The following is a 22,435-nucleotide window of genomic DNA, read 5'->3' on the forward strand; positions in this document are numbered from 1 at the left end:
CCAAAACCGTCCAGTGAATTCCCACTCAGGCTCATGTCCAGGCTGACTCACGGCGCAGCGATGCCAAGGGACTTGCTTCATTTCAGAGCTGCGCTCCTCAGCCTTGCAAGCCGTCACAGCTCACGGAGCCTGGGTTGTGGGGGGCATGACAAGCTGCCTTGCTCGGGGACCCCTCACCCTGCCGCACAGACCTGTGGGCTCCCTTCAGACTGAACGCCCCACACAGCTCCTGCCTGCTAAGTTGCAGGAACAGATTTTCATCAGCTATCATGCTCATTTTTTTTCCCAGCATCCTTTCGGAACCATATTTTCAATACATTCATGATTTCGATCTTCGGCAGTGCCTCGCTCACGTCCCCTTTGCAGGTACTTTGTATTTTGCCATCAGGCTAACACACACAGTCAGATGCAGGCAAAGTACATAGCCAGTCTGAATACTGTTCACTGAAAAATGCCCCCGAAAAGCTCTGGCCCCAACTATGGGAGTATCAAATTGCTTAAAAATCTGATAAGCACCCTGCCACAGAACTCACTGGACCTGTCTGTGATTAACTTGTTTGGATAGTATTCTAGGAAAGCAGTTTGAGTCTTCAAAGGACAATTTAAAAATTGTTTTATAGAGAAAACTCACTTCTCAAAGCTGAGTCACTCATCAAAAATGTTGAGGCAGGATCCTCTGATGGCTGCTGACATGGTCTAGATGTCCAGGGTCTGCCACACCGCGCTCAGATGGCAAGGAAGGGCGGAGGCGCCACCTGAGTGCCACCACCGTGCCAGTGCCCAGAGGGGTGGGAGGACCTGGCCAGCAGGAACCTCCGGCAGGCACCTGAGCCTGCGCCAGAGTGCACGGTGACCAACCAGGCACCACTCACTGTGGTGTGCACTGTGGGCCTTTCTGTTAAGTGTTCAGACATCTCAGCATGGGGGAGGGGTGAGAGCAGGGGTCATCAGTCGGGACAGACACCCCTGCCTTCGCCCACCCTTGGTTATTCAAGCCTTCGCCACCTGATGCTCACTTCCTGGAGGGCTCCTTCCCCCGCCCTCCCATCCACAGAATCTGCCATTTACACATCTCCAAAGCAGATGCCTCTCCAAGAGGAAGGGCTGCGGGTCTTATTTCGCCCTCCGTTCCAACGGATGAGGTCACGCTGGGATGGCTCTCCAGCTTTCTAACGGTTCCACACAGATTATTAGAAGAGGAGCTTGGAGGGAAAGCATTATTTCCCACAACTTGAGCTTCATGGAAGTCATTTTTATCTCCATTCTGCACGGTCCTTTCTTTTGTCAGTTATATCTTTAGCTACAGCAACTACAAGTATTTAAATTTTAAAAGTTTACATCAACACAGACTGCATTAGCTGGATGGACGCCAGGGAACATGACACTGAGCGGGGGGCTCCCTGGCACGCTCCCCAGGACCCCTCTCGGCAGGTAATACCTAAGGGACCCCTTGTACAGTGACAGACAGAGGAAGGTGAAGGAAAGCAGTTACGCATTTTGAAATGGCCCTCCAAGTATTTCTAGCAATGAATTTGTGATAGAGAGTTCCATTATCAACACACTAAAGGCAGGCTTTGGCAGGGCAGGCATGTGGCCTGCAGTGAAGACATGGTGCCGCACGCAGCAAAGCCTGGCCGCAGGGCAGGGCAATGACAATGCGGGCAAGCACCAGGTCTCACCCCACAGAAACAACGGTGACCAGGTTCCGGCTCCTGACTCCAGCTGCCCAACCACACGGACCCTGGGAGGCCTGCAGAGCCCCTGCCAGCCCCTGCCAGCCCCTGCTGCCCCTGCCAGCCCCTGCTGCCCCTGCCTGCCCCTGTCAGCCCCTGCCTGCCCCTGCCAGCCCCTGCCAGCCCCTGCTAGCCCCTGCTGCCCCTGCCTGCCCCTGCCAGCCCCTGCCTGCCCCTGCCAGCCCCTGCCAGCCCCTGCTGCCCCTGCTAGCCCCTGCTGCCCCTGCCAGCCCTTGACACATTTGAAGGAGCCCCCTGCCCCAGGGCCCGGCCTGGCTGTTGTGGACCTTTGAGGAAGGAACCTGCCAAGGCGAGCTCTACCTCCTTCTTTTCCTCTCAAAACAAACAAAAAAATTTTTGGAAATCTGCTTCTCTAGTATGTCAAACAAGAAGATCTGGTAGTCACGACTGTGATGAACAACAATATCGGTGCCTATTAAGGGATGTAAAATCATCTAATTTTTACGGGAAATAGTCACAACTGAAAGGAATGATATGGTGGTTTGTTCTGAGTTGTACTTGGGAGTAGGACCAGACGCCACATGTCTTCTGGGTAGGCAGGTCCTGCACAAAGGGGCTGAGTCAGTGGAACCCCAGTCATCTAACCGGGACGCAGCCTGCAAAGGAGGCTGGGAGAAATTAAGAGACAAGTCTAAATTACCCCATCTGCTTTTAAAATGCAGTTTTATTGCTTTCTACTTATGGGCATCCTAGGCAGTAAATTAAATAGGCTTCCAGAGAAATATATTTTTAATAGTTATTTAAATGAGCCCAAGGTTTAAATTATTTTCCCAGGAATCTTTTACCTACTTCCTTAGCCAATGAGTTTCAATTCCCCATCTTTACCCTTGTTCCTGCCCAAACATGAACTTTCTTGCAGACATACAACCCCCACCTCCCTCAAACAAAACCCCAAAGAACTGCATGACTGGATTCCTCTCAGTGTCTTGAGGCCGCAGGGGAGTGTGAGGGACCAAGAAACAGCACCACCCTCCGCCCGCCCAGACCACTGTGGACAGGGAGTCCTGCTGGGCGGTGTGCACCCCACCTCTTGGCACTTCTCCCCCAACGCTCTCACTGTTCCTGTCCTCTCCATGCCCCACCACGCCCCTGGCTGCTTTCTGCCCCTGGTCAGTCCACCTCCACACGCCTACTGTTACAGAAGGGACAGTTTCAAACTGCAAACCCCAGCTGGTTACTCCTCGTTTAGCATCCTGCCAAGCCGACCATCGTGAGAGGCAGCCACCGCACAGGTGTGGGAGGAGGGCTCTCAAACCCCAACAAGCCCTCAGCAAGTGGTGGTGTTGTCCCACTGCGGGAAAAGCCCAAGCTCTTCAGGGTCTAAGCTTGCCCCCACCCTAAGCTCCCCAAGATTCCTATGTGCCCCAACCCTACTGCCGCCTCACTGCCTGCACCCTCCCAGCCTCCATCGGGAGCTTGCCATGTGCCGGTCAGCACCCTGCACCCCTTGCACATACAGGGTCTGCTCATGCGTCTCTTGCAGCACAATAAAGCATGGGCTCCAGGGTGGACAGGGCCTGTGCAAAAATCTCAGCCCACTGTTGCCAGAGCCTCAGTGTCTGGACTGCACAACAAGGGCCCCTGGGTACCCGGGCAGGTCTGTGCTGAGGCATAGAGCAAGTACCTCCACCCCAGCACCTGGGGTGCACCCATGTAGCACAGACCCCTGTACCCGCTGCCCCTAGCGAAGAGGCAACACATGGTTGCGACCAAAAAAGTGTACTTGTTGGGCCTGGAGGCATGGCCTAGCAGCTAAAGCCCTCGCCTTGAACACACCGGGATCCCATATGGGTGCCAGTTCTAATCTTGGTGGCCCCCGCTTCTCATCCAGCTCCCTGCTTGTGAGGGAGGATGGCCCAGAGCTTTGGGACCCCGAACCTGTGTGGGAGATCCAAAAAGAAGTTTCTGGCTCCTGGTTTCAGATCGGTGCAGCTGATCGGTTGCGGCTGCTTGGGGAGTGAACCATTGGACGGAAGATCTTCCTCTCTCTCTCTCTCTCTCTCTCTCCTTCTCTCTGTATATCTGACTTTGCAACAAAAATAAATAAATCTTAAAAAAAAGTGTACTTGTCACAAGAGCAGAAATGAAACAAATGCAACCCAGCCAGGAGAACCTTCAGGAAGGGCTGGGGGATACAAGGATACGCTTCAAACCATGGCCAAGATCTGATGGGCGAACATGAAAACGCAGACGTAGCATGGCGGGCCAGAGCCCAGATGCACCCCACTGGGGGCTCCAGGCAGTGCCACACCATCCACAGTGAGCCTGCTCAGCACACAGCTTTTTTCTGCTGTCACAGGCCATTTGCAGCAGACGGAAAAGCCTCCCCTTGTGCTGCCAGCCACAGGATGGTTTCAAAGTGCTCATTTCACATTTCTTCCTCTCTCTAAACTGCCTGCTCGTTGGCTTAGATCAGAGGTCCAACAGCAGACAGGCTGAACCCCTCCCCCCCGCCCCCGACCCAACTGGATATCATTTGAATAGGGACAAGTGATTGGATACACAAAACAAAGAGAGATACTTTCAGGAAACAATTGACAGGTTCCGTAGGCAGGCTTATGGGAACTACACACACTCCTCCATGCCTCCTCCCTTATCGTAGGTGACTCAGTCTATAAAAGCCTGATGCTACTGCCCACCAGCTGGTAGTCTACCCATGTTCCTTCAGCTCCAAGCCCACTGCTGCCGGACAGCGAGCACCGCCCCACCCCCTCCTCAGCCATGTGCACTTTTATTGCTGATGGGGTAACTGAAGGCATACCTGCTTCCCCACACCTTAGCCAGACAAATGAGTAAATAAATAAATAACAGTGCTTTGCCTCCAAAGAGTAATGTTTTGGTCTATTCATGGCCTCCCTTTAAAAGCAATTATTAGGCATTCAGTGCACAATGCTATCAGACAAATCTGAGAACTAGCTAACAGTAAGAGAAATGAAGTTAGCATTTATGCAATTCAATGAGATGGAATAATAGTGAATTTTCACCGGTCCCTCACTGAGTGCCAACGCTTCCTCTAACTGGATGCCCACTGGAGAAGACCACTGTTACTGCATGTGGAGGAAGGACAAGGCAGCAGAGCAGCGGGTCACTGCTGGTCTCTCCCTCCTGCCCAGCAGACTCACCTCTCTTCCCCCTTTGGCATCCCTTACCTCCCAGCTTGATTTCCAGGCCTCCATCTCCCTGTCTGCGTCTCCTCCCAGCCTGTCTCCTTGGCTTCCTTTCCTTCCCAGGGGTTTCTGTCTCCCCCAGTCTGCCCCTTCACACCCCATACACAGTATAATGAAGTATCCAAGGGGAATACAAACAAAGGATTTGGAAACCAAGGCAACACCCCGCCTGGTCGGGCCACCAAAGAGCAAGCTGCCCACCATGCCGAGAACACCGTCCTAAGGTGCTGACTGGTACAGCTGGCCATGGAGCGGGGCTCATCATCACACCTGCTTCTAACACAGGCTCAACATTTCCACTAAAAAACAGAAGGTCAATCTAAGAACTTATTGTATAAATTTGTGCTTACGTACAATCCAACATCACTGAGGAAGTGAATTCCTTCAAATATCCATTTGATTTTCAGTTCTTTTTAAATAATATATTCACAAAACCTGTTGATATTTTTCCTGTATCTTTTCCAGACCGATAATCATATGCAAACATTGCATTAGCTTGGTTTTACAACAAAGTAATAAACAGAGCATGAGATTTTCAGTTTTCACACCTTTGGAGCTGTGGAAATTCGGCCGCTGGAGAGGAGCAACAAGACAGCAGCAGCAAGCCAACGGGAACTCCTCCTGCTCAGCACAGGAGTGAGGACAGGCCGGGGGGAGGAAGATACTCTTCAGCTTACACCCAAGGACAAGCTCGCAAAGAAACGATTTCACCAACACCAAGAAAAACCAGGGGTTGGGCTCAGCTCAATTCTGTCACCACCTCGGGTCACTACAGAAACTGGTAAGGTCAGCACCGCCGACTGCTGAAGATGTGTTTAGAGCAACAGCAGCTCACACAAGCTAGGCTCTTGATGGTGCCAGGCGCAGCGCTCAACAGTTTACATGAAATCTCAGCATCTCCAGAAGGCAGGGACTCCAACGTGTCTGGGTTTGGAAACAGGACGTCAGGGCTCAGAGAGAGCCAGGCTTGGAACCAGGCTTGGTCCTGAACCCAGGACCGCTGCAGAGCTCCACTGGCCCTGGGGTGCAGGCAGCTGGTGCTGGAGCTGCCCTCTGCACTGGAGAAGGGGACCCTAGAAACCCAGGGGCCACCGAGCTGGGAATCTCACGCCATATGGGTCTCCAAGCTCTCTGGAAACCAAGATGGTCCAAGGAGGACCGAGGACAGCCCTCCGAGGTGAGCGGCCAGAGGAAGGGTGGTCTGTCTCAGGGTCAAGGCAATGGAAACTCTGAGTGGATGAAAGGAACGAAGATCTCCCTACTCCAAATTCAAAGTGCCAGGAGCCCTTGTGCCGCCTTGTTGCAGCCTGGGAGCTCTAGTCCAACGCAGGGTGTGCCTGTGTGCCTATGGCCAGGGCCTGCCTCCACACAGCAACTCAGCAGCAGTTTCAGGGGTGCCCCACACGATTGTCTTGGTTACTCAGCAAGGGAAGTATGCGATGACCTCAAGAGTGAGTATTTAGAAAGAAAGCTTACACATCACCAAAGTGCAACTTCTAAAAGTGTATCTGTGAGGCTGGTACCACCGAAAGTCGGCTGCTGGAAAGAAGTGCTTCAAAACAGGCCCTTAAAATAAATTTTGAAAGTTCAACCAGAGTTCACTTCACAGACACATGCTGTGGATTCCACGGAACGGAACGAGGGAGTCCGTGTACCACGTTCAGGCGTGGTGCACAGAAATACCAACATGCAGACAAACAAAGCAAAATGCAAACTCCAAGTTCGGAAGGCTGGTGCTCCTGCTCCCCGTCGCCTCTCCAGGCAAAGGAAAAGCCAGGAACTCGTGCCGTGGGCTAGGGGCGACAGTGCTGCTGTAAGCATGGGCGGTCGTCACAAAGCAGGAGAGGCGAATGCCAGATGACACGATGTTCACACCCGCCCGAGAGGCTTCCAGAAGGCCGCACAAGGAACTCACACGACAAGTACCTCTGGGTGGGGAAATGGAATGGCAGAGGAACCTTCACTGGCAACGGGCATTCTTCTCTTCAGCTGAACTGATTTCAGTTCTACTGAGCAGGTCAGCATCTCCTCAGGACAGTGTGTCAGGCACCAGCTGGGCTGTCCAGAGGGTTTAGAAACCCTCCATGAGGTCCCAGGAGACAGGCAGAGCCCACAGCCACAGTTCTGGCTCCAGCCCCAGCAACAGCTCCTAGGAGCTCTGTGCCGCAAACACGCGGCCTCAGAACGCTGAGCAGGTGACTCTGCATAGGGGCTGAACTCGCCATTTGCACGCAGTGAGCGTGTCAGAGCTGCAGGCCATGTGTTTATCACCAGCGCCCTGCGAGCGAGGCCTGAGCAGCATGAGGCACACTGCTGCACCTTCTACCGGAGAACAATGGGGAATCCTGACCTTTCCACTCTCCCCCGACCTGGGACAGCCCCTCGGGGGTCCATGCACACCGATTGGCTGACCGATTGACGGACCGATTGACGGATCGATTGGCTGACTCAAGGTGACCACGCCTGACTCACTACTCCAGACACCAGCAACTGTTTTTATGAAGGGATAAACACTTACAACCTAAGAAACAACTGCAAAAGTTTGTTAAATTCTCTCAGCTGCAAAAGAGTAACTTCATGTATTCTAATTAACTATAACGACCCAACAGGGAAAACTCAGTAAGACAGAATTCCTAGAGTGATGCTCTCCCACATGCAGCCTTAGCCCAGCGCAGTCTGGACCACAACTTTTTTCTGAGGCTTAGGAGTCACAGTTGGTCATTTCAACACACATGGAGACCCTCTAGACTGCTTTTTTTCCCCGCCCCAAAATAATCCAGCCAGGCAGGCACCTCCTGTATCTCAGTGCAACACAACCGCGCCCGAGTAGGGCTGTGAGCGAGCCTCCCCCAGCCAGGGTCCCGGCAGCGGCGCCGCTTAGGCTCAGCGCGCATGTGCACAGTGCGCACACAGATGGCAACGGCTACGCGCTCTGAATTCTGAGCAACTTGGAGAAAGTCAGCCATGCGCTAAGGGAAAGGATTTGGGAGTTTAGCTGCCACCAAGCAGGAGCAAATCAACCCTTGTCTCCCTCCAAACGACAGCCTACACGACCTCAGAACATTCCAGGGACCCCAAGAGCCAGGCAGCCCCTGCAGTGCCCAGAGGGGAAGGCACGCTGGCAAGCTGGAGTGGGCCTCAACTCCGGTACTGGTGCCAAACGCTTGTGCTTCGTGTCTGACTCCAGACAGGTCCTCGAGTCCAGAGCTGCTGCTGGTGGTGGTAGTGGGTGTGTGTGTGTGGCGGGGAGGCAGTGAGGTTAATGAGGCCTCTGTTCTCCCCTCCCCCCATTTCTAGAGAAGAAAAACTTGAACTCCGTGGCACTACAACAGAAATCTATTTGTTCTAGAATGAGCGTTCCATTCCACTCCTGGTGCAGCCACTGCCTTCGGCTGCCTGGGATGGCCAGGCCTGGGGCAGGGTGCGCGACTCGTCCACACGAGTTCAGCCCCTGCGCCTTGCCGAGGGCCTAGCACAAGCATGAGGCCCCGCACTAGGCCGGCCCGCTACAGCCCTCGGCAATCTGGCAGGACTGCCCCTTCGTCCTGGGCAAAACCAGGATTCCTAAGGCCTCCCGGTGTCTGTTGATAAGATGGGGGGAGGAATGGGGGCGGCGGCTGGGAGGCGCCCTGAAAACTCCGTACCCATAAATGGCAGGGCTTGTCCTTTCGTGCACACCACTCAGCTGAAATCAGGGTTCCACTACCCTGGCCCTCCTGGACACAGCGGCACCCAGCTAACGGTGGAAGGCCCATGACGCGGGTCCACGGGGCCGCCGGAGCCTGTGCGATGCGCTTTCCCAAACTTTTCCGAGTAGAGCCCAGCATGGGGTTGGGGGGTGACCAGAGTTACTGCCCCGACATCGCAAGGCGGGGGCTAGTCGGGCTGGTGGCCGAGAAGGCTGGGGGCCGCCCTTGTCCCTCTCGGGAGAAGCGCAAAGAAACAAGCGGGTGGAGGGGCGAAGAGGAGGGAAAGATGTGGGGGGAGGCGCAGAGGGCGGGCAGGCGGGCGCGCGCATAGCCGGCGGGCCAGGCCCAGGAAGGGCCCCTGCTAGGGTGGCCGAGTGGTGTCCCGGCCCGGCTCGCTGCCCGTGCCGCCCCGGGCTTACCTTCCAAGTAACAGCTAGAGGACGAGGACAGCCCCTTCTTCGATTTGCATCCCACCAACTTCAGGCAAATCTCCAACATTTTCCCGCGCCGCGGCGTCGGGCCCGGCGTCCCTGCTCCGGCCTCGGTCCTCGCCTCGGCTCAGGCCCGGCTCGGTCCGCGCGCCTCCGGGCCCCCAGCCCCGCCAGGCCGCCCGCCCAGGGCCGCGGCCGCGTCTGCGCCCGCCGGGCCGCGCCAGTTAACAAAGGGCCCGACCGGCGCCCGCCAGACCCGCCCCGTCCCGCCCCGCCGCCGCTTTAACCCGCTCCTGGCCGCGCCCGGGCGCACCCAGAGAGGTCCCCTAGCCGCCCCAGCCGGGGCCTGAATCCCCGTGACTCCCGAATGTCAGCCGGGGATCCATGTCGATGTCAGCCGGCAAAGTGTAAGCGCGGTCCTCACACCTGACACCCGCCCCGGGCAGCGCCGGCCCGCTCATCCCACTCCGTATCCGTGCGCATCTCCACGGAGGCCTGGGGGGCCTCGGCCGGCTGCGCAGCTGCGGAGACGTCCGGTGCGTGCGGTGCCAGCCACTTCAGGAAACTCCGAGTCCAGAGAGCACGACGGCAGGCAGAATCCTGCAGAATTATCACCGCATTGGTCTCCTCGACCAGGAGCCTGCATGAGTGTAGGCCAAGGCAGCATCTGAGAACAGAAAACCCAGCAAACTGGATCTGGCAAGACGACAAATACATCCGGGGTCAAGACCGGTCCAGCACGGAGCACGTTGCCAGCGAAGGTCTGTGTGCTGGGGCAAGCGTGGCCCCCACCAGGGTTACTCTTCAGGGGCAGGGGCTGCGCCCCTTCTCTGCCTCCTCCACTGCATAAGTGGTGTCAGATGCTTGGTCCCCGCCTGCACCACAGGAATACGGAAAGCTGACTTGGCCCGGGATGTTTGCGGCATGCCAGCTTCTACTGCGAAGCATGTTACCTCATTGCTGCCCTGTAGCTGCTCAGTGGTCCTATGAGGAAATGGACTTACTGGGGCTGGATGTGAGGGCGATCTGGCTGCGACATCTGTCACCCCATGGATCGCCAGGGTTGATTCGGCTGATCTGGCTGGCTAGGTGGGTGTCCCTTCCTCCCTCACCGCTCCATGTAAGTCCCTCCTGAAGCTGCGCACTCGGCCAAGGAAGACAACCATCCCCGCTAGAGGAGGACCGGTCTTCGGTCAAGGGCAGTAGCTGTGCTCCCCTGCTAGAACCTGCAAACAAGCTCTCAAGGAATTACTGGGGCAGGCACCATGACTCAACAGGCTAATCCTTGACCTACAAGCACCAACAATCCATACAAGTGCTGGTTCAAATCCTGGCTGCTCTACTTCCCATCCAGCTCCCTGCTAATGTGCCTGGAAAAACAAGAGGATGGCTTAAGTCCTTGCCCCCACAGGAGACCTGGAAGCAGCCTCTGGCTCACGGGGCAGATCAGCTCAGCCATTTGGAGAGTGAATCAGCAGATGGAGGATCTTTCTGTTGCAGCTTCTCTCTATAAATGCTATCTTTCCAGTAAAAATAATTATTTTTTTTTTTAAAGAGAGAAGAAAAGAAGAAGAATGGAATTGCTGTCCCAGTTCCTCAGGCAGAGACAGGATGGCGAGAGAAACCAAGCACCTTGTCCAAGGTCCCACAGTGGCAAACATGTGCAGATGGCCTCAACCTGGGTCAGACTGGCTTCAGCCACTGTCTCAGGCAGATGAGAGCCCGGGCTGTCTACACCCTTGGCCTGACACTGCAGCTGTGAAAAGTTCTCAGGGCTACCTTGTGGTCCATCCTGTCTGGACAGTGGCCAGCGTCAGGCACAGCCGGGGAAGCTCCGGGGCCACCAGATGACAAGCACAGAGGCGCGGGTGCCTTCCAGGCCCAGGGAAACACCCTCATTATGCTGCAGAGCTGGGGTTCACTGACCACTAACTTACTTAGTGTTGTCTAGAACCTTCTAACCTCCACATGGAGAGCCATAACAGCATTAAACAGGTGCCAGCAACACCAACCAGCCGGAGGACGTTGCGTTTTGCTACCATTCTGGAAGCTTCAAGAGCCTTGGGTCAGACTGTAAGAAAGTCTGTCATTATACAGCATTTCAGATGAAAGGGTTCTAGCCGGGCTGCTTGCTTAACGCCAAGAATTACACATTAATAGGCATTTCTGAAATTCTAACCACATCCTTGAAGGCTACCCATTAATATGGGCCCAGATATTTGTTCACATGTGCTGCACTTTATACTGGGATATAAGTTTATTTTAAAAAGCTAATGGCCATTACTAATATTCTGCTTTTGAGCCTAAAATGACCTTATCCTCTTAAATCCTCTTAAAATGAGTAATGCTTATAAACTACCCAAATGTTTTTTAAAGTTTAGCTATAAAACCATGTGTCCACAGGTCTGGCAAAACACTTTGAATGAATGGTAAGGAGTGCTGAAAAACCTGCCCAGCCGTATGCTACCGTATCGAAGCGGGGCTAGTCTCTCTGGAGCCAGCCTTCGGAACACACTTGAAGGAAGTGACAGCCTCCCGTGACAGGCATAAGGAGACACCCAACCTCTCACTCCTGGGAGAATGGCCCAGGAAGGAGTCCTCCAACTCCCTCAAACATGAAAGCCAATCATTGCCAAGGAAAAAAGTAAGACATTTAGGAAGATGGAACTGGCAACCCTGGAAGTGCTGCTGTGTCCACCCAAAGGACCGGCTAGCTGCAAAGACCACAGCACTAGATGCATGCCTTTAGGGTTTGCCATTTTCAATCAGAAAGCAGACAGCACCATTTGCTGTGACTCTGGCCAGGGCCACCAGGGGAAGGGAATGCAGTCAGGGGAGGCTAGCGGAGCTGTGGCTCACCTGCACCTGCCTCAGCATCTCAGACCTGTCACTGGCTGTAGTGGCTAGGCCAATGGACTCAGCCTCTCAGGGCCTCCGTGTTCTCATCTCTGAAATAGTAAGTGGTTGTAAGGGGAGCTGCGTCTGTGGCTGGCACTGTCACATAGCTGCTGAGCCCTGTGATGCCGGCAGCATGCAGAGCCGCTGGTTCTAATCCTGCTCCACTTCCCATTCAGTTCCTTGTTAAGGTGCTTGGGAAAGCAGTGGAGGACGGCCCGTATACTCAAGTTCCAAGAAGCCGCCCTGGCTCCTGGATGTGGAGCTGCCTAGCTCCAGCTATTGCAGACTTTGGGGGAGTGAACCAACTGAAAGAAGACCTCTGTGCCCCCACCCCAGCCCGTGACTCTGTCTTTCAAATACATACACGAATCTTACATAAGTGTATTTATACAGCTGCTGCCTCACAGGGTGAAGATCAGCAGGAACACGTGCACAGCAGGTGCTCAGCCAAGGGCAGTCCCTTACTTCCAGAAGATTCCTCCTGTGGTGTGTATTCCTGCCCGTGTCTTCTGGGGACATGTGAAGTAAATCAACTTGTTTTAATAAGGGAAAGAAACACTGCCTACGAGGTAGGAGCGGCAGCTGAGGGTCGGCCGTCCCAGAGATGCCTATGGCCTTTATTCTGAAGGCAAGGTCTGCACCAGCGCTCTGTGGTCAAACTCTGATTCCGCACCCCGCTTCCGTGCAGGCCCAGGGTGCAGACTGCACCTGTGGCTGTCTTACGGAAGATGCTGAGCCTCCTCTGCTCCTCCGGCAGTTCTAAGCTTCTCATTCTTGGCTGGGGGCCAAATCGGAACTGTCTTTCTGAAAAAATCTTATTTATTTTTTATTGCAAAATCAAATATACAGAGAGGAGAGACAGAGTGGAAGATCTTCCGTCCAATGATTCACACCCCAAGTGACCACAACGGCTGGTGCTGCGCCGATCCAAAGCCGGGAACCAGGAACCTCCTCTAGGTGTCCCAAATGGGTGCAGGGTCCCAAGGTTTTGGGCCATCCTCGACTGCTTTCCCAGGCCACAGGCAGGGAGCTGGATGGGAAGTGGAGCTGCCGGGATTAGAACTGGCACCCATATGTGATCCCGGCACGTGCAAGGCGAGGACACTAACCACTACGCTATCACGCCAGGCCCTACAGCAAGATTTTTGAGTGTGCTTTTATAATTAATAAATCTAAACAGGAGGAACTGATTTTTCTCTGCCCACTGTAACTTTAATTCAGGTAGCCTACACATATGGTTACAAATCAAATAGTACTAAAAATCTTGTGAGTCTTGTTCAAAGGACTAAAACTACCGCAGCAGGATCTGCCTGTCCCGAGGCCGACTCCTTCTGGTCTGATCTCTGGCTGAGAGGCCCATCTCACTGCTTCTGCGCACGCAACGGCTAACTTAACGCTCTAGTGTCATGTGTATCATCACAGCATCGCCCAACACTCCACCTCCCAGGAACATTACAAGCTAAGTCAGTACTCAGCATTTCTATTACTGTGATGACGTAAATACTGTTCCCCGCTCAGCCGATAATATGCCATGACTATTTCTTTTATTATACAGCTTGTTGATTCTGGAGACAGAAATTGCCTTGAGTTTCTTTCCCAAGACTGCACTGCTTTTTCTCCCTAATTAATCAAAGATCTGTGAAACACCTAGTGGTGTTCTTTCCCAACACTGAACATTTTGAATCTTTTCAGTTCGTTTTATTGACTTAGCCCCTCATTTGGCTAGACCTCCTGGGGACAGAGAGGTACCTGTCTGGAAGCACTTCGCTCTGTCTGTGCAGTTTGGCTGGGTATTGAATTCTAGGTCGACAAGGCACTTTTCAGGGATATCGCCGTCACTCGCTGCTTTTCAACATTTAGAAATACAATCCCATCCTAGGTCTTCATCCTACATATACGTCTAGAATTTTCTCTTTGGAAAACAGGAGAATTGGAGGACAGTTGATAGGATCTCATTTGAATGGAAACAACTGATTGGATACACAAAACAAAGAGACATTTTCAGACAAGGATATGGGCACAATTGATGGGCTCCACAGACAGGCTGATGGGAATTGCGTACGCTCCTCAGTGCCTCCTCCCTCATTCTATGTGACCCCCTGATGCTATTGACCAGCAGTTGTAGTCCACGCGTACTACTGCTGCTCTGTGCACCAAGTCTTTCGCTGCCGGACAGTGAACGAGGATCTTCTGATATTCCTAGTATTCTGAAACTTCACAATGGTAAGACTTGGAGTGAGTTTTAGCCTTCTAACTCAGATTTAAGTCATTTTGTGTAAGAAAATACTAAACTCTAAAGTTTAAGTTTTTTTTTTCCCCCCCCAAAAAACCAAAAAACTTTTCAAGTTCTTTCTAAAATTCTTACCAGATATATATTGGAGCCTTGGGGTTGAGTTTCTGATTTAAAAAAATTAAATATATATATATTTGATTTTTTAAAAAGATTTATTTCATTTTTATTGGAAAGGCGGATATACTGAGAGAGACAAAGAGGAAGATCTTCCGTCTGATGATTCACTCCCCAAGTGACCACCACGGCCGATACTATGCCGATCCAAAGCCAGGAGCTCTTCCGGGTCTCCCACGTGGGTGCAGGGTCCTAAAGCCTTGGGCCGTCCTCGACTGTTTTCCCAGGCCACAGGCAGGGAGCTGGATGGGAAGTGGGGCCGCTGGGATTAGAACCGGTGCCCATATGGGATCCCGGGCATGCAAGGCGAGGACCTTAACAACCACTGCGCCATCGTGCCGGGCCCTAAATATATATATTTGAAAAGCAGAGTTAGAGAGGGATAGAAAGGGAGAGACAGAGATCTTTCTCTGGTTCACTCCTAAATGGTTGTAATGGCCCAAAGCCTCAGGAGCCAGGAGCTTCTGGGTTTGCCACACGGGCACAGGGGCGCAAGCACATAGGCCATCTGCTGCTGCTTTCCCAGGTAGATCAGCAGGGACCAGTGCCACATCCCATGCCCGAGGGCCAGTCTGAGTCCCTCCTTCCAATCCTGCCCCCATGCCAACAATCCTGGAAAGCAGTCGATGGCTCCGGTGTGGGAGATCTGCTGCCCACAGAGGAGACCCAGGCCAAGTTCCTATCTGGTGGCTTTGGCATCTGGGGAGTGAACTGGCGCGAAGGTCTCCCTTGCCCACTCCTTCCCTTCACTCAGCTGTTCAAATGACAGGCATCTGTCGCCAGCCTGCTCTTGCCCACCATGAGTTACCTGGCCCAGGCTGCGGAGGGCACTGCTCTGGAGGACACCCGGCTGTAGTCTTCACGCAGGGGTGGGGGAGAGGGCGGATGAATCTAAACCTGCACTTCAACTACAGACCTCACCCCTGCTTTCTACGGCACTAATGCCACTGATTTCAGAACCTTCCTTAAGTTCTTACAAGCAGAAGAGTTGACTTTTTTAAATCAATATTCTCCCCAGAAGGGGTTAGGCTTTCAGCACTGCTACCGTGAATCCTCTTCTGAGGGCTGCCTTAGTTTCCCCAGAACCTGCTGCTCTTTCTCATCTGCTGGGGTCTCCTGCATGTCTTCATAAGAATTCTTTTATTGCCCTGTCAGTAGAGCCTGGAGAGAACAGAGAACATGTTCTCGCTTTACTCAGCATCTCTGGCCTGTTCGGGGCAGAGCGTGAGAAGCTGTGCTAGGTCACACAGTGAGGCAGCGCGGAGGCCGGAGGGGAACGCAGACCTCACCAGGTGAGGGGACACCTAGCAGGTCCCCAGAATGAAGGACCCCAGGTGGGGACCCCACTGTGAGTTGCAGATGAGGCCTCCAACCTGGAGAAAACAACCAGACTCCAGGTTGTAAATACAGTGTAGCTGGATCGTCAGGTTTGGCTGTGAGTACAGGCAGAAAGCTTTCTGACAAAAGCAGTCGGGGCTGGTGCTGTAGGACAGCAGGCGGTGCACTCCCTCTCGCTGGAGCTCCACCCTCCAAAGAAACAAGCAAATCTGAAAAAATAATTGTTGTTGTTTTAAACTAACATCAGTGCTCAAATCTAACTTAGAGGTTGTACGTGTTTTTAAGGTTTCTTTGTCCTTTTGCTTTTACTTTGTTTTTGAAATACATGCCAAAGACTTTTTTTTTTTAAGATTTGTTTATTTTTATTGGAAAGGCTGATATACAGAGAGGAGGAGAGACAGAGAGGAAGATTGTCCATCCGATGGTTCACTCCCCAAGCGGCCACCATGGCTGGAGCTGAGCCAATCTGAAGCCAGGAGCCAGGAGCTCTTCCAGGTCTCCCACGCAGGTGCAGGGTCCCAAGGCTTTGTCCTCAACTGCTTTCCCAGGGCCACAGGCAGGGAGCTGGATGGGAAGCGGGGCCGCCAAGATTAGAACTGGCGCCCATATGGGATCCCCGTGTGTGTTCAAGGCGAGGACCTTTAACTACTATGCCTATCATGCCGGGCCCAAAACTTTTATGTTAAAGCCACTAAAAATTGTGTTTGTTTTTCATCTGAATATTGAGGGCAGATGAAGACAGCTACAAAACAGACACAAGATAGCAATGCTGCAACCTGGCTACAATAAACGTGATGTATAAGGTAAACTCGAGCACACTAGAAGGAACAGATGCAGGAAACGCCGTCACTGGGCACTGACGGGTGGCACTGGGCACTGACAGGTGGCACACTGACAGGCAGCTCTGGGCACTGACAGGCAGCTCTGGGCACTGGGCACTGACAGGCGGCACACTGACGGGCGGCACTGGGCACTGACAGGTGGCACACTGATGGCGGCACTGGGCACTTACAGGTGGCACACTGACAGGCAGCTCTGGGCACTGACAGGTGGCACACTGACAGGCAGCTCTGGGCACTGACAGGCAGCTCTGGGCACTGGGCACTGACAGGCGGCACACTGACAGGCGGAACTGGGCACTGACAGGTGGCACACTGATGGCGGCGCTGGGCACTGACAGGTGGCACACTGATGGGCGGCGCTGGGCACTGACAGGTGGCACACTGACGGGCAGCACTGGGCACTGACAGGTGGCACACTGACAGGCAGCTCTGGGCACTGACAGGTGGCACACTGATGGGCAGCGCTGGGCACTGACAGGTGGCACACTGACAGACGGCACTGGGCACTGACAGGTGGCACACTGATGGCGGCACTGGGCACTGACAGGTGGCACTTCTGTTTTCAGGCAGACAGTGGCATTGGGTTCAGTTTTCCAGGTTCTGTTAGCTTCCAGTTGGTCAAACAATGGTTAATTCTTTCTCTCTTTCTCTCAGACTAAAAGAATCTGCCAAAGCAGCAGACCAGGCCTAGGAGATCACATTACATTTGGGGGTGGGGAAGAAGGCAGCTGGAGGGGAGCAGAGAGAGCAGGGCCTGGGAGGCTGGAGGAGGAGCCCCTGTTTACTCAAGCTATCTCTGGGGGCACTTGAAATGGGCTGTGAAAGTCCAGGCCTGGGGCTGCACCCCCAGGAAGCAAAGTTCTTGGTAACTGATACCAAGGCTTCAACTCCTAGAAACGAAACGTTAAACTAGAGTCAAGGTTTGTTTCTTCAAAGTGTTCAGCCTCAATTTGTTTTGTTGTCAAGGTTTTAAACACACACAAGGGACACGGGAAGCGGAGGATTCCTCCCCTCCACTTGCCAGAAACTATGCTGTCCTCAGAGAAGCCACGGCATCCCGAGCTGAAACACCCTGCTCCTTCTCTTCCTTAAAGCGACAGAGCAGCATATGAACCCAGAACAGGACAGCTTGGTTTTAGGAACCACTGGCTCAAAGACCTTGAGGTGCTGGCAGCAGGAAAAGGAACTGGTCGGTGGCAATGCAGCCACTTGAGTGTTGTGCTCCCCAAGTCATCCTGGCAATGGTCTCCTCTGGCACTCTGCTGCCAGCTGGACACCATGCTCTCCATCATCCCGCAGCTCCGAGCTCCGGTGCAGCAGCCAAGTGTGGTGACTGGACACAGGTGCCTGAGACCAACCAGCTGTTTCCCCTGGGTGTGTCTGGGTGGTTGTTTCTAGGAGACACCAGCATCTAGATGCACCACTGCTGCCCCTCCCCAGGCCCCTGCCCAGCACTGCTGGAGGCAGAGGAGGGAGTCCTGTTTGCTCCACCCAGGCACCTCCTTCCCACAAAGATGCACCTGGAGCTTGGACGGAGACTGTTCAGTCCTCCAAACTTCACGAGTGGCCTGTGTGAGGTCTCTAACTTGCCAGCAGCACACTGGGACTTCTGGACCTCCAGTTCTTTTTGTGTGTTCTGTTTGTTTCCCTATTCATTTGAGAGGGATAAAGAGAAAAACAGAGATAGAAACTATCGGCTGGTTCACTCCTCAAATGTAGCAAGGGTAGGGGCTGGGCCAAGGCTGAAGACTTGCAGATACAATCTGGATCTCTCACAGGGGTGGCAGGAGCCCGACTCACTGAGCCATCACTGCTGCCTCTTGGTCCCTACACTGTGGAGCTGGAGCCAGCGGCCAGGCGGAGGAGTGGAACCCCAACCACGCAGATGTGGGGTCTTACCTAGCTTTGGCTGAAGCCCACCTCAGCCTCCATGAACTAGTATCGTGTAACACATCTCTGCCAAGATGGTGTATTTATAACGCACTGTCAGAGCCTCCTGGTTCTGTGTCTCTGACAGATTTTAATATACCACACGACACTAGTCCACATTTATCAGCATTTCATCCGAGGAACACCGTGGCGCTATTCTGAAGCCACAGTACAATGGAACCCTCAAAATGGCTTAGGCCAAGAACGACACAGCATGCAGACTTTCTCTGATAAGTTATGCTACCCCGTGTGGAATTCCTGTCCATTTGTATCCGTAAGACCCAACAGTTCCACTCCTGGAAATCTGCCCTACGGAAATGAATACATGGGCCAGTGCAATGACTCAACTGGCTAATCCTTCACCTCCAAGAGCAGGGACCTCATCTGGGAACTGGTTTGTGTCCCGGCTGCTTCATTTTCCTGCCAGTTCCCTGCTTATGGCCAGGAAAGCAGCAGAATATGGCCCAAAGCCTTGGAGCTCTGCATCCACGTGGGATACCTGGAAGAAGCTCCTGGCTCCTGGCTTCGGATCGTCTCAGCTCTAGCTATTGTGGCCACCTGGGGAATGAACCAGTGGACGGAAGATCTTTCTCTGTTTCTCCTTCTCTTTGTAAATCTGCCTTTCCAATAAATAAATCTTTTTTAAAAAGCAGAAATGAATACACACATCCAAACAAAGACTTGCATGTGACTGCTCACAAGAGCATCACACACAATGGTCCCAACTGGAAACAACCACAGGCGCACGCAGCGTGAATGACTTTCCAAAGCATGCACCCGGACAGCAGACCGTCCACCAAGGAAAAGCAGCACTCATCACATGGCACAGCACAGAGAAAGCTCACAAACATCCGTAAGGGCAAGAACCCGATCACACAAGACATCACCTAAAACTCCACATACGAAAAATGAGCAGCTGCCTGGGGTGAGAGCAAAACTGCCCACAAAGGGACAGAAGGATCTTCGAAAACTGGATGGTGGTTTTGGTGCACACTCCACAGATTCTATACTAAATCAGGAAATGTTACAGTACATGACGAGGCCTCCAGACAAATGCTACTGAAAGCAGGAAAATCAGCAATGAATCTCTCTCTCTCTCTTTTTTTTTTTTTAAAGATTTATTTATTTTTTATTGGAAAGGCATACAGAGAGGAAAGACCGAGACGAAGATCTTCCATCCGATGATTCACTCCCCAAGTGACCGCCACGGCCGGAGCTGAGCCAATCTGAAGCCAGGAGCCTCCTCCCACACAGGTCAGGGTTCCAAGACTTTGGGCTGTCCTCGACTGCTTTCCCAGACCACAAGCAGGGAGCTGGATGGGAAGCAGGGCCGCCAGGATTGGAATCAGTGCCCATATGGGATCCCAGCGTGTGCAAGGCGAGGACTTTCGCTGCTAACTACTGTGCCAGGCCTTACATAAGACTTTTACAAAATTTCTGGAAGACAATCTTTGTGACCTTGAGTTAGACAAGAACCCTTAGTGAAGTCCTGGGCAGTGCTGTGACAAAGAGGGTGAAGCCGCTGCTTGCAGCACCAGCACTCACAACCTTCCCTGGCTGCTTGGCTTCTGAGTCAGTTTCCTGATGATGCAGCCCAGTGTCTGAACCCCACCCACAGCTTGGGGGACCCGGATGGAGCTCCTGACTCTGGTCGTGGCTGGAATGTAACAGCCAATTGGGGAGAGAACTAGTGGACGGTCACTCTGCCCTTTCAAATAAGTAAACAAATAAGCAAGGGCTTGGAAATGGCTCCATTAGTTAATCCTCCACCTTCAAGCACCAGGATCTCATATGGGCACGAGTTCGTGTCCCAGCGGCTCCACTTCCCATCCAGCTCCCTGCTTGTGGCCTGAGAAAGCATCAGAAGATGGTTCAAACACGGGACCCTGCACCTGTGTGGGAGACCTGTAAGACCTGTAAGAGACTCCTGGCTCCTGGCCTTAGACCACCTCAGCTCCAGCCATTGCAGCTATTTAGGGAATGGACCAACTGATGGAAAATGTCTTCTGTGTCTCTTCTTTTATTTGTAAATGTGCCTTTCTAATAAAAATAAATAAATCTAGGTAAACAAGCACATAAATCTTGTTTAAAATAACAGCCTTGAGACAAATAGTAATTGGACTTCACTGAACTTAAAAACTACTCTTCTCAGGATACTGTTAAGAGAACGAAAACACAAATTACAACATGGAAAAAAAGATCATGCATATGCCTGTTAAAATGTGCCGCAACCAGTGTGAATACTAATTGGTGTGAACAGCTGGGGGGACGCGAAAGTGTACACTCAGTTCGTAAGAGAGTGTGGTAATTCCTCCTAAGTTAACACCACATGACCCAGCAATTCCGTTCCTAATTATTCATCCAAAAGAAATGAAAACTTACATCCACACCAAAACCCACATGTAAATATTATGGCGGACTTTCTTCCACTTTCTGTGAACTTGCCCGTGCGTGGATGAGCAGGTCAGCAGCTGTGGGTGAGCCCCAAAGGAGCAGGCCTTGGTGGGGAGAGGGAAGAATGGCTGATGCCAGCAACAGCACGCTGACTCCCTCACACAGCTAGAGCCTACACACTGCTAGTTCCGGGAAATTTCGCAGGGCCAACCGAGGGACAGCAACCGAGGAGCAGTCATGAGGGCTGGAGGGACAGAGTCACAACCAAAGCACAAGGAAACGGGGTCCTCGCCCACCTGAGATACAAACAAAGAAGCTCCTGGCTTCAAATAAGCTCAGCTCTGGCCACTGCGGCCACTTGGGGAGTGAACCAGCAGATAGAATACCTAGCTCTTCTCTCTGATCTGCCTTTCCAATGCAAATAAATAAATCTTTAAAAAAAAATAGCTCCTCTTTTTTTTTTTTAGATTTATTTATTGGGCCCAGCGGCGTGGCCTAGAGGCTAAAGTCCTTGTCCTGAATGCACCGGGATCCCATAGGGGCTCCGGTTCTAATCCCGACAGCTCCACTTCCCATCCAGCTCCCTGCTTGTGGCCTGGGAAAGCAGTCGAGGACAGCCCAAAGCCTTGGGACCCTGCACCCATACGGGAGACCTGGAAGAGGTTCCTGGCTCCTGGCTCCGGATCGGCACAGCACTGGCCGTTGTGCTCACTTGGGGAGTGAATCACCAGACGGAAGATCCTCTCTGTCTCTCTTCCTCTCTGTATATCTGAGAGTTTATAATAAAAATAATAAATCTCTCTAAAAAAAGATGTATTTATTTTTATTGGAAAGGTAGATACACAAAGAGGAGGAGAGACAGAGAGGAAGATCTTCCATCCAATGGTTCACTCCCCCAGGTGGCCACAATGGCTGGAGCTGAGCCAATCTGAAGCCAGGAGCCAGGAGCTTCTTCCACAAATCCCATGTAGGTGCAGGATCCCAAGGCTTTGAGCGACTGCTTTCCCAGGCCACAAGCAGGGAGCTGGATGGGAAGTGAAGCCGCTGGGATCAGAACTGGCACCCACATGGGATCCTGGTGTGTTCAAGATGAGGACTTTAACCATTACACTATAGCGCTGGGCTCGCTCCACTTCTAATTTTATTGTTGGCAATTAAAAGAGCCTATAGGGCTAGCCTGGTGGCACAACCGATTAAGCTACCACTTGCCATGCCCCAGGGCCAGCACCCCATGTTGGAACACAGGTTTGAGTCTCAGCTACTCCACTTCCCATGCAGCTCCCTGTTACTGCACCTTGGACAGTGACCTAACCCCTCCCACCCCTTGCTACTCACATGTGAGACCTGGATGGAGGCTCCTGGCTTCGGGCTGGTCAGCCGCAGTCATGAAGGACATCTGGACAGTGGATGACTCACTCCTGAGCCCAACACACTCCTCTTATCACTCTGCTTTCAAATAAGCCAGGGAAATCTTTTTTTTCCCCCTCATATTTATCTATGTTTAAAGAGGCCTTGCAGCTCCTTCACTATTTTGTTTAGAAATTTCTTCCACTCAGGTCCTCAGGAAATGTGAGAAGTAATTTAAA

The 22,435-nt window shown here is 52.7% G+C and overlaps 1 protein-coding gene across 2 annotated transcripts in view; it reads right to left on the reverse strand.

Moving 5' to 3' along the window:
* Positions 1–22,435, reverse strand: part of ABL1 (ABL proto-oncogene 1, non-receptor tyrosine kinase) — a 107,674-nt gene that overhangs the window by 30,844 nt on the left and 54,395 nt on the right. The window contains exon 1 of one of the 2 annotated variants that reach the window (XM_041004274.1): positions 9,030–9,111. The exons of the other annotated variant lie outside the window; for it this stretch is intronic. Within the exon in view, the coding sequence (XP_040860208.1) occupies positions 9,030–9,108 (79 nt within the window). The 5' untranslated portion in view covers positions 9,109–9,111. Of the gene's footprint in view, positions 1–9,029; positions 9,112–22,435 lie in introns of those variants that run through there. 2 annotated transcript variants of the gene reach the window in all.

This window comes from Ochotona curzoniae, unplaced genomic scaffold (genome assembly GCF_017591425.1).
Source record: "Ochotona curzoniae isolate NIBS_2020 unplaced genomic scaffold, NIBS_Ocur_1.0 scaffold_3208, whole genome shotgun sequence".
Lineage (NCBI taxonomy): Eukaryota > Metazoa > Chordata > Mammalia > Lagomorpha > Ochotonidae > Ochotona > Ochotona curzoniae.